Consider the following 15,508-nt stretch of genomic DNA (forward strand, 5'->3'; position numbering starts at 1 on the left):
CGGGAGTAGGACTCCTCCTTTCCTTGTGGGAGTAGGAGAAGGGAAGGGGGAGGGAGAAAGAAGGAAGGGTGCGCCCCCCTTCCCTAGTCCAATTCGAACCAGACCATGGGGAGGGGTGCGGCCACCTTTTGAGGACTTTCTCTCCTTTCCCGTATGGCCCATTAAGGCCCAATACGAATTCCCGTAACTCTCCGGTACTCCGAAAAATACCCGAATCACTCGGAACCTTTCCGAAGTCCGAATATAGTCGTCCAATATATCGATTTTTACGTCTCGACCATTTCGAGACTCCTCGTCATATCCCCGATCTCATCCGGGACTCCGAACTTCTTCGGTACATCAAAACTCAATAAAATTGTCATCGTAACGTTAAGCGTGCGGACCCTACGGGTTCGAGAACTATGTAGACATGACCGAGACACGTCTCCGGTCAATAACCAATAGCGGGACCTGGATGCCCATATTGGCTCCCACATATTCTACGAAGATCTTTATCGGTCAGACCGCATAACAATATACGTTGTTCCCTTTGTCACCGGTATGTTACTTGCCCGAGATTTGATCGTCGGTATCTCGATACCTAGTTCAATCTCGTTACCGGCAAGTCTCTTTACTCGTTCCGTAACACATCATCTCGCAACTAACTCATTAGTCACAATGCTTGCAAGGCTTATAGTGATGTGCATTACCGAGTGGGCCCAGAGATACCTCTCCGACAATTGAAGTGACAAATCCTAATCTCGAAATACGCCAACCCAACAAGTACCTTTGGAGACACCTGTAGAGCACATTTATAATCACCCATTTACGTTGTGACGTTTGGTAGCACACAAAGTGTTCCTCCGGTAAACGGGAGTTGCATAATCTCATAGTCATAGGAACATGTATAAGTCATGAAGAAAGCAATAGCAACATACTAAACGATCGAGTGCTAAGCTAACGGAATGGGTCAAGTCAATCACGTCATTCTCCTAATGAGGTGATCTCGTTAATCAAATGACAACTCATGTCTATGGCTAGGAAACATAACCATCTTTGATTAACGAGCTAGTCAAGTAGAGGCATACTAGTGACACTCTGTTTGTCTATGTATTCACACATGTATTATGTTTCCGGTTAATACAATTCTAGCATGAATAATAAACATTTATCATGATATAAGGAAATATATAATACTTTATTATTGCCTCTAGGGCATATTTCCTTCATCTGGCACTCGCCTTGGCTGGATGGTATCAGGCCTAAAGATATTGCACCCAGAATCTTTGACATCTCCAAGAAAAAGATGAGCACAGTCCAGAAAGCTCTCCTGAACAATTTTTGGGTAAGCCAAATTGACACCCAGCACGGTCTTTCATTGACGCACATCCAGGAGTTTGCTCATCTTTGGGGAAAAGTGGCTGAGGTCAACCTAGTCGCGGCCGCCGGTGACACCATCTTCTGGAAGCTCACTCCTAGCGGCGAGTACTCGGCTTCTTCAGCATATACGGCACAATTCGAAGGTCATCTTCGGAGCAACATGCCGGCGTCTGTTTGGAAGGCTTGGGCACCTCCAAAATGCAAAATTTTCGCTTGGCTGATTATCCAAAATAGGGTGTGTACGGCTGACCGACCGCAACATCGGGGATGGCCCAACTGTGGCCTTTGTCCACTATGCAAGGAAGTAAATGAATCTGCTCCCCACCTTCTATTCCAATGCAGATTCTCCCAACGTGTTGGGGCGGATGTGGCTTCATGGGTCGGCCTCAACAATGGCATCACCACCGGTTGGCGGCACGAGGTCTCGGTTAAGGACTAGTGGTTCAAGACCGCCCTCGAAAGGGGGCCCTCAAGGATGGCATTGGCCTCCTTCCTCATGCTTGTTTCATGGGAACTTTGGAATGAGCGCAATGCTAGAATTTTTAGGAATACCTCTGCCACTACGACCATGGTTACCTCTAGGATCAAAGAGGAGGCCCGACTATGGGCGCTTGCCAGCACTCGACACTTGTGTAATGTAATGCCGCGAGAGTAGACTCTCTTCTCCCCGCTTCGCGGGTCCTTATTAAAACTCCTCTCTTAATCAATGAAAATGGCAAATCTTTTGTCTTGTTAAAAAAAAGTAGAGTAGCGGCGGCAACCACACATGCACCAACTATGTATGTATATTTTGACAGTGTGTTGCATCTTTTTTAGTATTACTAGAATAATGCTAGTGTGTTGCAGGGGGGTATAAATATTCTAGTACGTTAGCTTGTGATTTACCTGTTAATAATAATGCGATTGTGTAAATAAATGTTTTCATCAAATTCTGACCGTGAATTACCTTATATTTTGATTAAAAGTTTGGTAAGTAAATTAAAGTTGAATTGGTTCAGAAGATAAGTAAATTAAGGCGTTTGATTATAAGGTTGGACGAATGGTGGTGAAAACAAAGATGAAATGGGAACCTTATGTTCAGGTATGCATTTGGCTAAATATATGAATTGTAGTGGAGAGAACAAAATCCAATTGTATTTGACTAAATGTATGAATTTTACAAATGAATTCAACTACGATTAAATGTATGAATTCTACAATAAATTCTTTTTTAATTCACAAATACTCCCTCCGTATCAAAATATAAGACTTTTTTGACACAGTCAAAGTGTTAAAAAAACGTCTTATATTTTCGTGCAGAGGGAGTACTAGCTACAGTAGTGCTTAAGTTGAACACACTAGCATCTTCCATATTAGTGTCGTCAGGCCGCCACGCCGGTGTAATAATTGTGACGTGCGGCTGCCTAGTAGGCTTTTCCATACTACTACCTCGTTCTAAAATACAAGACGTTGCCAGGCCTACCAAAACGTCTTATATTTTAGAACGGAGGTAGTAGTACAGTAGCTAAACTGAAAGGCATGTTAAACATATCGACGAGACAAGTCAGACACAGCCTCACAGTCACGACAACATACCCTCCACAATCTGAACTCCTACATCACATTTATACAAAACTGATGGGCAAAATATAAAGAAACCAGTGATTCAGGATGAATGAACAGAGAAAACAGGGTGAAGAAAAGCTCTCCACGAACACATTTGGTATCTACTACCAGTCTAAACCGCAGAAGCAGGCAACATGACAATCTGTGATGAAGTTTTCTTGCGGATGAAACTTTTTTCTTGAATTCAGCCAAACAGATTATGTGGCGCCGGGTCAGCCATGAGCGAGCTATGGTGATGAACCATATACCACCTGCCATTACGGAACTCGTATACATTGGTCACATGGAACGGCCCTGGGTCAACATCGACATGAACCTTCATGTTAACCCATGCTACATCAGCAAGTACACGAGCTCTGACATCCCGTAGCTGAAAATCAGTGCCCTGGCCTCCATCTTGGCCCCAGTTGAATAACAAGCCCCAGCTGTTCATCACTGCATTGTATCTGTCAAAACGAGGAGTTAAATGATGGCATAGCACCAAAGTGTAGATCATGTCTACTTGAACAAATGACAAGAAAAATTATCCAGGATTACTCAAATGGAACTGTCATCCCAAAGGGAAGAGCAGCAAAAGAAGGTACTTGTTGTTTTTCAATTTTCATACAGTGGAGAAATGTGATGGTGTTTGTCACCATATGTCTGGGTTCTACTTGGAACGGTACTGGTCAATGGAGAAGCTTCCAGAAACTAACGCAACATCAGCAATCATACGTAGAAAAACGTGCACCTCTGGTGAAGCAGTCATACTTGGCGCAAAAAGATTCAGCATTCAGCACATTTCCAATTCAAACTAGATCAAAAGGTGAATCTATACCCTGAAACCACTAGTCAGATTACTACTCCAGATAGCCGGTCACTACAATGTCTAAGGGCTCCAAGAACATACTCAATTTGATAATCATCTATAAGCACATGATGTTGGAAAATAATAGTTTAGCATGATGGCTAAACTAATATTCGCTGGAATGTGCAGTTTAAATCACAGTCTCCAGACTAATTACGGCAGGACACAAATGCATGAATATGAATAAGGGACTGCAAGGAATTTTCCTAAACATGACAAGGCACATGTACTGCTACTATTGCTTGTGGCAACATAAATAGCTAAGTTGCAAAACCCCAATGACTGTGAGAAAAGATTTAAATAGAGAACAAGTGCTACAAGCCTCCCAAGCTGTCCGCTTGCACATTTCTACTTGTTTATTAGACGAGACTTGACAAATTCACATATAAGGTGAAAGCAATATGGCCATGGAAATGAATGTTGGAGATGAGTAAATTGACATTGGTGCTATGTATAACTCCACAATAAATGCTTTACAGAATTGTTAGCTGTGCTACCTATACCAGCAATAAACTCCATATGGACTTTTTTTCTTTACCAAAGTGCTTCTGGTATTAAGTTCACAGAAGAAACAAAAATTATCTCTGCAGTAACTTATCCATATGTCTATGCAGCTGCACAACTAATTTAAGCTTTCTTGATCTCTGCTCAATCCAACAGAAAATGAAATGAGCCATTTATGCATCTTTCGCAACAGTAAAGAATTATATAGGTCATGCCTTTTGAGCCATAGCTAAATCAGAGTGAAGTCTAAACATACCCGGTAAAAAGTTCTCCAGTAGCATGTACACATTTTACATAGTCTGAGTTAAGCCAGAAGTGACTCATTGCTGGCAAGGATCCTTCCCTGATGATATTATAGAACTCGGCATTCACATTCATGATGGCCTTTGTAGCTGCATAGTATGCCTTCCATCCGTTAGGCGGAGTTATAGTATCCTGCTCCGCTGTAAAATCCTACAAGGGAGAGGTTGATTTATGACAAACTCAAAGAAAGTAAAATTTTGCGGTTCGATTGGCAGTTTCATATCAATACTCACAACGAAAATTGCCTTATTCAACCATTATAACCTCACACAGTCCCAGTGAAAAAACACGCAAAATGTAAATCATGTACTCCCTCAGTAGCTGTTTCATTAGATATTACTGAAAAAGGCCTTGCCATATGGCTGCTATGGAAGATAAATAGAACTAAGTTTTCAACCAAAGGTGCTCACAGGACAAAAGTGGTACAGGTAAGCAGTAGGGTACAAGTACAAATATCACATATCCAGTTAGACTGCATATTGCGATACAAGTTTTTTCTGTACAGTGTCAAACCCCATTGTGGTTAGATCGAGACGAATACAGGAACGTTTTGAAAGTGAAACAAGGTACTTTTTGGCATATCATATGTAAACTTATCCAAGATGTGTCACCGTCCATGTAAAATCAATTTAGCCAACAGTTGATTAAAAATGGAGCGCACCTAGCCACAAAGTGTGTCCGTGTGACTTTAATAGCGTAGCTACCTTATGTAATTCATTCCCTCCATGCAAACCAACAAATCCCATTAGCATGATCAAGAATTTCAGTATACAAACAAAATAGGATAACATAAAAGCAATGTGAAGCCAAGCAGATGATCATAGCAGGCAAAACAGCAACCTAAATGGAAGTAAAATTAGCAGGACAGCAAAGCTACACTCTAAATTCAACAGTAACTCTATCAAGGAAAATCTAAGAGAGAGCAGCAGGGTGAGCACAGCACCTTGTGGTAGAGCGCCTTCCAAGCCCCGTCGTCGTTGGCGGCACGGCGCATGGCTGAGTTGGTCATCGAGAGGCGGCAGAGGCTAGTACAGTCGAGGTAGCTGAGCGCGTGGGTGGTGATCTCAGGCACGAGCTGCTCCATCATGGAGGCGCCCGTCGTTGCAGGTGCTGGCGCCGGCGCCTTGTTCATCTCCCCGCCGACGGCCATCTCGCCGTTGGCGCTGGGGAAAGTGGTATTGGCGCAGCAACCACAGGAAGCGCAGCTGCAGCAGCCTGAAGGAATGGGCTGCTGCTTCTTGGGGGGAGGGGGGGAAGGGGAGCGGAATGCCCAGATGGCGCAGACGACGCAGCAGACGGCGGTGGCCGCGGCGGCGATCAGGGCCCGGAAGCCGTCCATGCGGACATCCAGGTCGCGGGGAAGGAGGCAGCGGCGGTCAGGGACCGGGGGTAGGGTTTGGGCGGCATCCCATCACATGGGGAAGGAGGAGCGGAGCTAGGGTTTTGGGGGAGTGGGAGGAGATGGGGAAATCTGGGAGGTTTCCGCTTTCGAATGGAGGTGGGAATGGGATGGGGTGGGTGATCTCTGACCAGAACCAGAAGGTATGCGCTGTGATTTATGAACGAGGCCCGGCTCGATCCGGAAGGGGTAGGCATGCAGCTGCCAAAATCACTGTTTTGACCTTCTGACAGAAGATTAGGTGTGATTTGATCCTGTTTAAAAATTTAGCACAATCTGATCCTCTCGAGCCTACCACTATACATGACTCGGTAGGGGGCATGGGCTACTGCCCTGTCAACCGCGGTGGACCCTAGTCCATGCTTTGTTCGTGCCCCACATATCAACAAGGCTACCGTCATTAATCTGACAATAGACATATAACTCTATTGCCAGGGCTGATAGCGCTAGATCTCTGAAGGGGTAAGTGGCTGGGGCCATAGGTAGGCCACCTACCCACCCATTCAGCCCCCATTCTTCTTCTCTCGAACAAGTTGTTGCCCCCCTCCCCCCTCTCCTTCAAACTACTCTCAAATCCCTTTTAAAACAGCGTCATTTGTTTGGTGGAGAGAGAAAACGATGGGCTCGGCGGTTACCTAGATCTAGGTCAAAGACTTGCCGAGAGCCAAGTATGAGGAGCTCAACAAAGAGACTTTATGTTAAACGATGGATATCGTGATCTCAGCAAAGCTTACTTTTCTATTCTTCTTTGTTCCTTGTTTCTTTTCTCTTTTCTTATTCCTTTTTCTTTTTATATTTTTTAAAAAGAAAGGGGTCTCCTCCCCGATTCCATTGCCATAAAATGAAATCAAATATTGTCCAGAGCTCCCAAGCTCAACCAGAGGTAGCTAGCCAGGTGGGCAACAAAAAATCAACCAAAGCTACAGTTAGCGAAAACTAAATTTATTATAGACTCTAAGGATGGAAACTAAAGATAGTACGACAACCGAGTAGGTATGATCAGCCTTGTTGGAACCACTTGGAGTTGTATAGATCACAGGCCAGCGTCGTTTGTCATCATTAGCATTGATGCCCTTTGAGATCTAGTGCATAGCAAAGGTTCCTTTTCCCCAAGGAGTGGCACTGAGTTATGAACCCACGAGAGGATGTGCACTACGAAAAAGGCTCTGATAGGTTGTTGCTAGGGAATTAAATTCCAATTTATCAACTGGGCCTTAACAACCTCTTGGGGTGTAAATACTAGTCTTAAAAAAAGACATGTGTATGATGTCTAACTCTCACAACTTTATATTTGTGCTCGGGTCTTAATGATATTAATTTGTGCTATGGAAGATGACCGTTATGATGTGCTTGCGACGCGAAGATGTGGGGATGTGCCCAAAGTATGTCTTGACTAGTGCGCGACCTGCATCAAGAGTCAGTTGTCCAACAGATGGCCCTTACCACCGCGTGTGGTTACCTCGGTTATAAATATTCAGACAAAAGCATCGGGTGTTTAGCGCCTACACCTCATTTGTTCCCATGGAATAGCTTTCCGCTATCCTACTAACCCCTTCTCTCACTGTTGTTCGGGATAGCGTTCCACGTCCTCCTTGCTCTTTACCTTATCCTTGATCAATCTACGGGGTCCTGAGTACCTGCAGGGCCTTAGAATGAGAACAAGACAATTCCCTTTGCAATTGGACAAATATAAATAACGTCAAATATGCAAAGTAATCCCAACGATCCCTTCCACAAATACATCGAGTTGAAAGGTTGTGCCTCAACCCATTGCCTTACCAAATTACTCACACATGGCGACCGTATCGCAATATGAACTCATTGATCACGACATAAAGATGAATGCCTGATTGATATATGTCTTACAATAGTTGCCGGATGCGATACATCAATTACAAGTATGTCTAACTTGGAGATGGATGGTTGCGGTGATGATGGTGGCGGCGGCTACGAAGATGAGATGAGAAATGGCGGAGTCTAGAGTTGAAAGGTGGTTCTGGTTCTCCATTTTGCGAGGTGCCCTTTAAAATTTGGTCACGCGGACCTCCTGGGGCCGGCGGCAAATGGTACAAGCATGGGTACGAACACGTGCGCTCATACCAACCATCGTCTTGCACTTTGTTGGCTGTGTTGTGCCCCCAATAGCCTTCTCTCTTCCACCAAACATCATGTTTCCTTGTGTGTGATGATTTTATTCCATGTTTGGGCTCTTTTCCCGCAGAAACACGTTAAACAAAGGATTTCGCGATCTCTCGCATTCATTAGTCATTATTGGCAATATTGGAGTGATTTTCTTGGAAATTTCGGGATTATCTGGTTTAAACAACGGTGTGATGAGCGCAAAAATATCACTCATCAAGCATCCAAAGGAAGTATCAACCATAGGCGACGCGAAGGACTTATATTTCTATTTTCTTATAATGTTCTAGGCAATGTGCTTATTGCCTTTTCGGGGTTCAAAATCAGAGGCATTTCCATCCTTGAGGTAACCTTTCCCTGCCCCATGATTTGGTTGGTTGGAATCATCTTCTTTGATGGCATTGTTCCTTAGTCCCCACGCTCTGAACTTTTGCTCACTTTTCCCCACCCTCTTGTGTGAAACTCTCACATGGTCAAAATGGACGTTTGCTGTCGGGTCAATGACTTGACCGTTAACTGCTGATGAGTGGGGCAGCTTAGGGCCTGGTCCTCCTTTGACTGTTACGTGCTGACAAGTGGGGCTGCAAGGAGACACGTCAGAGCAGCTTGTATGAAACAGATCGAGCCACTCCCGCCCCGCCTCCTCCGCCGCCGCCGCCGTCGTGCCCTCCATCCTCTAACCCTATTTCGTTCATCGGCGACGCCGCGCCTCCTCCACATCAACCCCTCCAATCTGGGATTAAGAAGCAATGTCAGGGGAGGACGCCCTCCGGCCCATCGACCTTGGAGATGATTGGGTCGAATCGGAGGCGGGTAATTCATGGATTCCACCTGGGTAAGCATCGTTTCCCCTCGAATTGATGAGAAAACTTGTAAATTAGGCAGTATTTGGCTACTAGTCGCTTGAATCGTACCAATTTGGGTTGCTGATTTTTTTCACCCTTTATATCGATCAAATAGAATTGATCTTGTGCTTGCTTTTTGGCTGGCGGTTAGAATGGAAACTAGCATGCTGCATGGTACCAAACCGCATATAATCTATAGATTTTTCTACCCGAAGGTGGTAGAAACCAGCATTTCGTTCAAAGATTTTCGCGATGCACTCCATTCCGTGTATGACTGGAGCTCTGCCGATGTTGTTGAACTGAAATATTTCAATAGTAGCGAGAAAAGATTTCTCCCACTAACTTGCGATGAGCATCTGGGATTTCTATTTAGTTTGAATGATGACAGACATTTCGGTAAAATCCGTATCCAGGTGCTTCAGCCACGCAAAGAACGAGACAAGGGGAAGAGTGTTCATACATCATCTGTCTCAGATAATAGTGATCGCGCCGGCACTCCTTGTAGGTCGAGACCAAGTAAACCTAGTTGTTCTCAAAGCCACAACATGTCTGTTGCACTAGTGCTGCTGATACGTCCATTTTGCATCATGTTCTTATGTCGATATTTATTGCATTATGGACTGTTATTCCACTTTATGATACAATTCTTATGTATTTTCTCTCTTATTCTGCAAGTTTCACATAAAGAGGGAGATTGCCGACAGTTGGAATTCTGGACCGGAAAGGGCTATATCGGAGGAATTTTTTTTGAACATCTTCAAATGAGCTAAAAATTGATGAAGAATTATTTTGGAATATATTAAAATTATTGGTGAAAGAAGTACCAGAGGGGGACTCACCAGGCAACCACAAGCCTGGGGGCGCGCCCCACCCCCTAGGCATGCCCCCAGAGCTTGTGGTGATTCTGGTGGGCCTCCGGGCCCATCTTTTGGTATATAACCCCATTTTCCCTAAAAAAATCAAGAGAAGGGTTTCGGGACGAAGCGTCGCTATCTCGGGGCGGAACCTGGGCAGGTGCACTTTTGCTCTCCCGTAGAGCGATTCTGCTGGGGAAACTTCCCTCTGGGAGGGGGAAATCGAAGCCATCGTCGTCACCAATAACCCTCCATCGTGGGAGGACCAATCTTCATCAACATCTTCACCAGCACCATCTCATCTCAAACCCTAGTTCATCTCTTATATTCAATCTTTGTCTCAAAACCTCAGATTGGTACCTGTGGGTTGCTAGTCGTGTTGATTACATCTTGTACTTGATGCTTGTTGGTTTATTTGGTGGAAGATCATATGTTCAGATCCATTGTGCTATTTAATACCCCACTGATCTTGAGCATGTATATGTTTTGTGAGTAGTTACATTTGTTCTTGAGGATATATGGGAGAAGTCTTGTCATAAGTAATCATGTGAATTTGGTATTCGTTTGGTATTTTGATATGTATGTTGTTGTTTCCTTTAGTGGTGTTATGTGAACTTCGACTACATGACACTTCACCATCTTTGGGCCTAATGGAAAGCATTGTGGAGTAGCTATTAGATGGTGGGTTGCTAGAGTGACAGAAGCTTAAACCCTAGTTTATGCGCTATTCCGTAAGGGACTGGTTTGGATCCATATGTTTCATGCTATGGTTAGATTGTTCTTAATTCTTATTTTGTAGTTGCGGATGCTTGCGAGAGGGGGTAATCATAAGTGGGAGGCTTGTTCAAGTAAGAACAACACCCAAACACCAGTCCACCCACATATCAAATTATCAAAGTAACAAACACGAATCAAACAAACATGATGAAAATGACTAGATGAAATTCCCGTGCGTCCTCAAGAACACTTTGCTTATTATAAGAGACCTTTCCGGCCTATCCTTTGCTACAAAAAGGATTGGGCTACCTTGCTGCACCTTTCTTACCATTACTATTACTTGCTCGTTACAAATTACCTTGCTATCAAACTATCCGTTACCGACAATTTCAGTGCCTGCAGAAAATACCTTGTTGAAAACCGCTTGTCATTTCCTTCTGCTCCTCGTTGGGTTCTATGCTCTTACTTATTGAAAGGACTCGATTGATCCCCTATACTTGTGCGTCATCAGCTGTCGCTTCTGCTGCCGCTTCTCCCGTCCCTTCTGCAGCTATTGTAGAAGTAGATGCAGAGCCTGACGAGGAAGTGCCTCGACTTGACGATGTACCCAGAGCTAGTAGATACGGTTTGTCAACAAGCAATGGAACATGAATATCTAGAGGAGCCCAGCAGTCATGCTAAATTTGATGACACTGACGATGAAGAGAGGGACGAGAACATTGGCAGCGTAGTTTTAGATGAATACAATGGTGACGACATGCCAACAATTGAGTGGAACAGGGAAGATCCTCAGCTTACTCCATGAACCATATTTGAATCGATGGTGGACAGTCGTAATGCAGTGACTACATATTGCATTCTGATTGAAAATAATTATGGGATTGATAGGAGTGAGCCAACAAGGTTCACTGTTCATTGCCCATATGATAGGTGGAGGTGGAGGTTGCATGCATCCCGTATGGTAAAGAGCAAATTGATTCAGGTATTACACCTCATTGTGGATTTGGTTTATTGATTCATTCTTATTTCAGATCATTGTGTAATGTTTCTTAATTGTACTTTATTTTGTTTCAGATAAAACAAAACCCAAACCAGCACACTTGTCCACCTCGAGGAGGAGGGGGAAGACCAAAACAAAGCTAGCAAAGACTAGGTGGGTGGTAGATGCAATCTTGGATTGGCTGAGAGAAAGACCAACACTTGGTCGAACAAAACTCCAAGGGAAGCTTTTTGAGAAGTACAAAAGTGTGGTACCTTACATGAGTTTTTATGGTAGGGAGATGGCTCTTGACAGGATAATTGGTCCATGGAATGAGAGTTTTCAGTTGCTTACACTTACAAAGCTGAAGTGGAGATGGCTAGTATATGGAGTTGTAGAGGTTGACAAGCATACAGTTTCATACAAAATGGGAGGGAAGTCATTTGAGAAGGAGTGCTTCAGGAGGGCTTTTGTTTACTTCAAGGCTTCCTAGCGGGGGTTTCTGGATGGTTCCAGGCCCTATTTGGTTGTCAATGCAACTGCTTTGAATGGAAGATGGAGAGGACAGCTAGTAGCAGTTTCTGCAGTTGATGGACACAACTGGCTATTCCCGGTTGCATTTGGTGTGTTGGAGGCAGAGTCCGAGGAAAGTTGGGTCTGGTTTCTGCAGCAGTTGCGCAACATTATAGCTAAACCCCAAGGTTTAGCTATACACTAAGATGCTTGCAAGGGTTTAGAGACTGCAGTAGGAATTGTATTCCTTGGAGCAGAGCATAGGGAATGTATGCGACACCTAGTGCAGAATTTTAAAAAGAAATTCAAAGGTAAAGTTTATGATGAGAACCTATGGCCAGCATCATACACATGCAGCTTGAGGAAGCATGAGCACCATTTGAGTGTTGTATGCTCACAATCCTGAGGTGAATGAGTACTTAGAAGCACATCATGAAATGGTGTGGTCAAGAAGCTAATTCAATAAAATCTGCAAAGTAGACTACATGACCAGTAACCTCGCAGAGTGCTTCAATGCAAAGGTCAAGTCAGTGAAAGGGATTTTGTTGTGGCAAGCATTTGATAAGATAAGGCTGATGATCATGATAAAGATGGCTCCTTGTAGAAGAATTGCATAAACACAATACATTGGCCATGTTATGCTCCCATCTCTGATTAAGGCATTGCATGACAAGGCAAGAGAACTAAAGATGAAATGCATTCGGCCGTCGACATAGGAGGCTCAGGTAACATATATTGATAGTAAAAATAGGGAATGGAGGTACCAAGTAAACCTAGCAACTAGGGAATGCAGTTGTAGGCAATGGCAGATCCGTGGGAAGCCATGCATACATGCCCTACATCTCATGACTGTTATCGGGGGTGAAGATGGTGAGTTGATCATTATTGGTCTGAATATTTCTCGGTTGCCAAATTTAGGGGCTGCTTATGCTGATAATGTACCTGCACTCTTGGAAAAAGACCAATGGAACAAAGTACATCCAGGGTTCAAACTTAGTTCTCCTGTACTTACTAGACCACCAGGAAGATCCAAGGAAGAACATGATAAGAGCAGGTGAAGAGGTTCGTGTAAAAGGACAACATAAGTGCAAAAAATGTGGAATCCTATGGCACATTGCTAGTCTTTGTACCAATCCAGTGGATGCATCATTTGAAGAAGAGGAACAATGGGCATCAATAAATTCAGAGGAGAATGCAACAGCAGAGGAGAATCTAGCAAATGTAGTAGAAGCACCGGCATCTTGGTATGTGTGGAACCTTCCCTTTTTTGTATGCATTTGTTCTCTTTTTATTGATGGCTTATGTCATGACCCGAATTTGGTAAAATCCAAGTCTCTGTGCTTACTGTGTTATCCTGGATCAGAGCTAGCACACACAGTTACAAGAATAAATATCAGTAAAACATACATCATTTTACTACAACGGGAGAGCCATAATTAAACAAATACATACCACTTGCACAGCTCGATGCCGGCACATAATACAACGGAATTATACGTAGTCGCTAAGTTAGGGCTCCATCAACGCCACTAGGCTCATTGAGTGTAGACCATAACCCTATCGTCTCTTACTCTGTCAAGATCTGCACATGATAGGTGCAGATGAGTACGTGGAATGTACTCGTGATAACCCACAAGTATAGGGGATCGCAACAGTTTTTGAGGGTAGAGTATTCAACCCAAATTTGTTGATTCGACACAAGGGGAGCCAAAGAATATTCTCAGGTATTAGCAGCTCAGTTGTCAATTCAACCACACCTGAAAAAATTAATATCTGCAGCAAGTGTTTAGTAGCAAAGTAATATGGAAGTAACGGTAATGGTGGCAAAAGTACAGTAGCAGTTTTATAGTGATTGTAACAGCAGTAGCAATGAAAGTAACTTGGCAAAGATTAATATGTGAAAAGCTCGTAGGCAATGGATCGGTAATGATAATTGTGTTAGATGATATTAATCATGTAGCAGTCATAACCTAGGGTGACACAGAACTAGCTCCAATTCATCAATATAATGTAGGCATGTATTCCGTATATAGTCATACGTGCTTATGGAAAAGAACTTGCATGGCATCTTTTGTCCTACCCTCCTGTGGCAGCGGGGTCCTAATGGAAACTAAGGGATATTAAGGCCTCCTTTTAATAGAGAACCGGACCAAAGCATTAGCACTTAGTGAATACATGAACTCCTCAAACTACGGTAATCACTGGAAAGAATCCCAATTATTGTCACCTTGGGTATGCAGATCATAACTCATAATAGGTGTCCACAACTTGCAAGATAGGATCAAGAACTCACATATATTCATGGAAACATAATAGGTTTAGATCTGAAATCATGGCACTCGGGCCCTAGTGACAAGCATTAAGCATAGCAAAGTCATAGCAACATCAATCTAAGAACATAGTGGATACTAGGGATCAAACCCTAACAAAACTAACTCGATTACATGATAAATCTCATCCAACCCATCACCGTCCAGCAAGCCTATGATGGAATTACTCATGCACGGCGGTGATCATCATGAAATTGGTGATGGAGGAAGGTTGGTGACGATGATGGCGACGAATCCCCCTCTCCGGAGCCCCGAACGGACTCCAGATCAGCTCTCCCGATTCAACCTGGCAATTCAACCCATGGGCAGCCGTGCCCATGGGCACCCGAGCCGAGTGGGTAGGGTATGGGTCACCATCTCCACCCATGGGTAAGCCCGATGGGTAACCCGATTAGTCGTGGGTAGGGTATGGGCATAAGGTCATGCCCATGGGTCGCCCGATGGGTTACCCGATTAATAGTAATAAAACTACGTATTTAATTTTACATGACATGTGGTCTTTTTTGTGAATATGCAGACAAATAATACACTTTTGTGAAGATGCACACTAACAATATTCGCAAAATGCTGCCAATGATACGCATTAGATCTTCCTTTCCTTATCGCTGGAGAAGTGGACTGATCGGCCCATAAAAAATTAGACGATGGCAAACTAGTAGCAGCCCAAGTGTAACAACGATGCAACATGTTGGCCTGGGCTTCTACAGTCAAAAGCCCATTAGCTCATGCCCTGCCATATGTGTACAGTCACACGAGAGCAAACTGCACACCGGGAGCTTATTTAGTACCACCTCACCTACATATGTGAATGGGAGGTGGAGCTCTGTCTATAAAAGGGACTAGTAGATGCTCTTCCAACCAGCCACTCAGTTGTCTTCCATCTCGAGCAGCACGGCTCCACCTTGGCTAGACAAGACGTTGGGCCTATTTTATAAAAATATTATAATAGTGTGAAACCCGATGGGTGCCCGATCGGGTCGGGTTACCCGATGGGTTCGGGCATGGGTATAGAATCAGACCCATGGGTAGGGGCGTGGACGGGCGCATGACCAGACAAGAAAATCGGGCATGGGTTTGGGAGAGGTCGACCCGACCAAACCCGACCTGATTGCCA

General features: G+C 44.0%; 1 protein-coding gene across 1 annotated transcript; it reads right to left on the reverse strand.

The window, feature by feature from the left end:
• Nucleotides 1–2,864: 2,864 nt before the first annotated feature.
• LOC109739522 (F-box protein SKIP8) lies at nucleotides 2,865–6,218 on the reverse strand. Its single transcript, XM_020298606.3, has 3 exons — nucleotides 5,562–6,218; nucleotides 4,572–4,768; nucleotides 2,865–3,410 (listed from the first exon to the last, which is right to left on the reverse strand). Exons 1-3 carry the CDS (start codon nucleotides 5,955–5,957, stop codon nucleotides 3,149–3,151), a joined length of 855 nt encoding a protein of 284 aa, XP_020154195.3. The 5' UTR covers nucleotides 5,958–6,218; the 3' UTR covers nucleotides 2,865–3,148.
• Between the last annotated feature and the right edge of the window lie 9,290 nt (nucleotides 6,219–15,508).

This window comes from Aegilops tauschii, chromosome 3, assembly GCF_002575655.3.
Source record: "Aegilops tauschii subsp. strangulata cultivar AL8/78 chromosome 3, Aet v6.0, whole genome shotgun sequence".
Lineage (NCBI taxonomy): Eukaryota > Viridiplantae > Streptophyta > Magnoliopsida > Poales > Poaceae > Aegilops > Aegilops tauschii.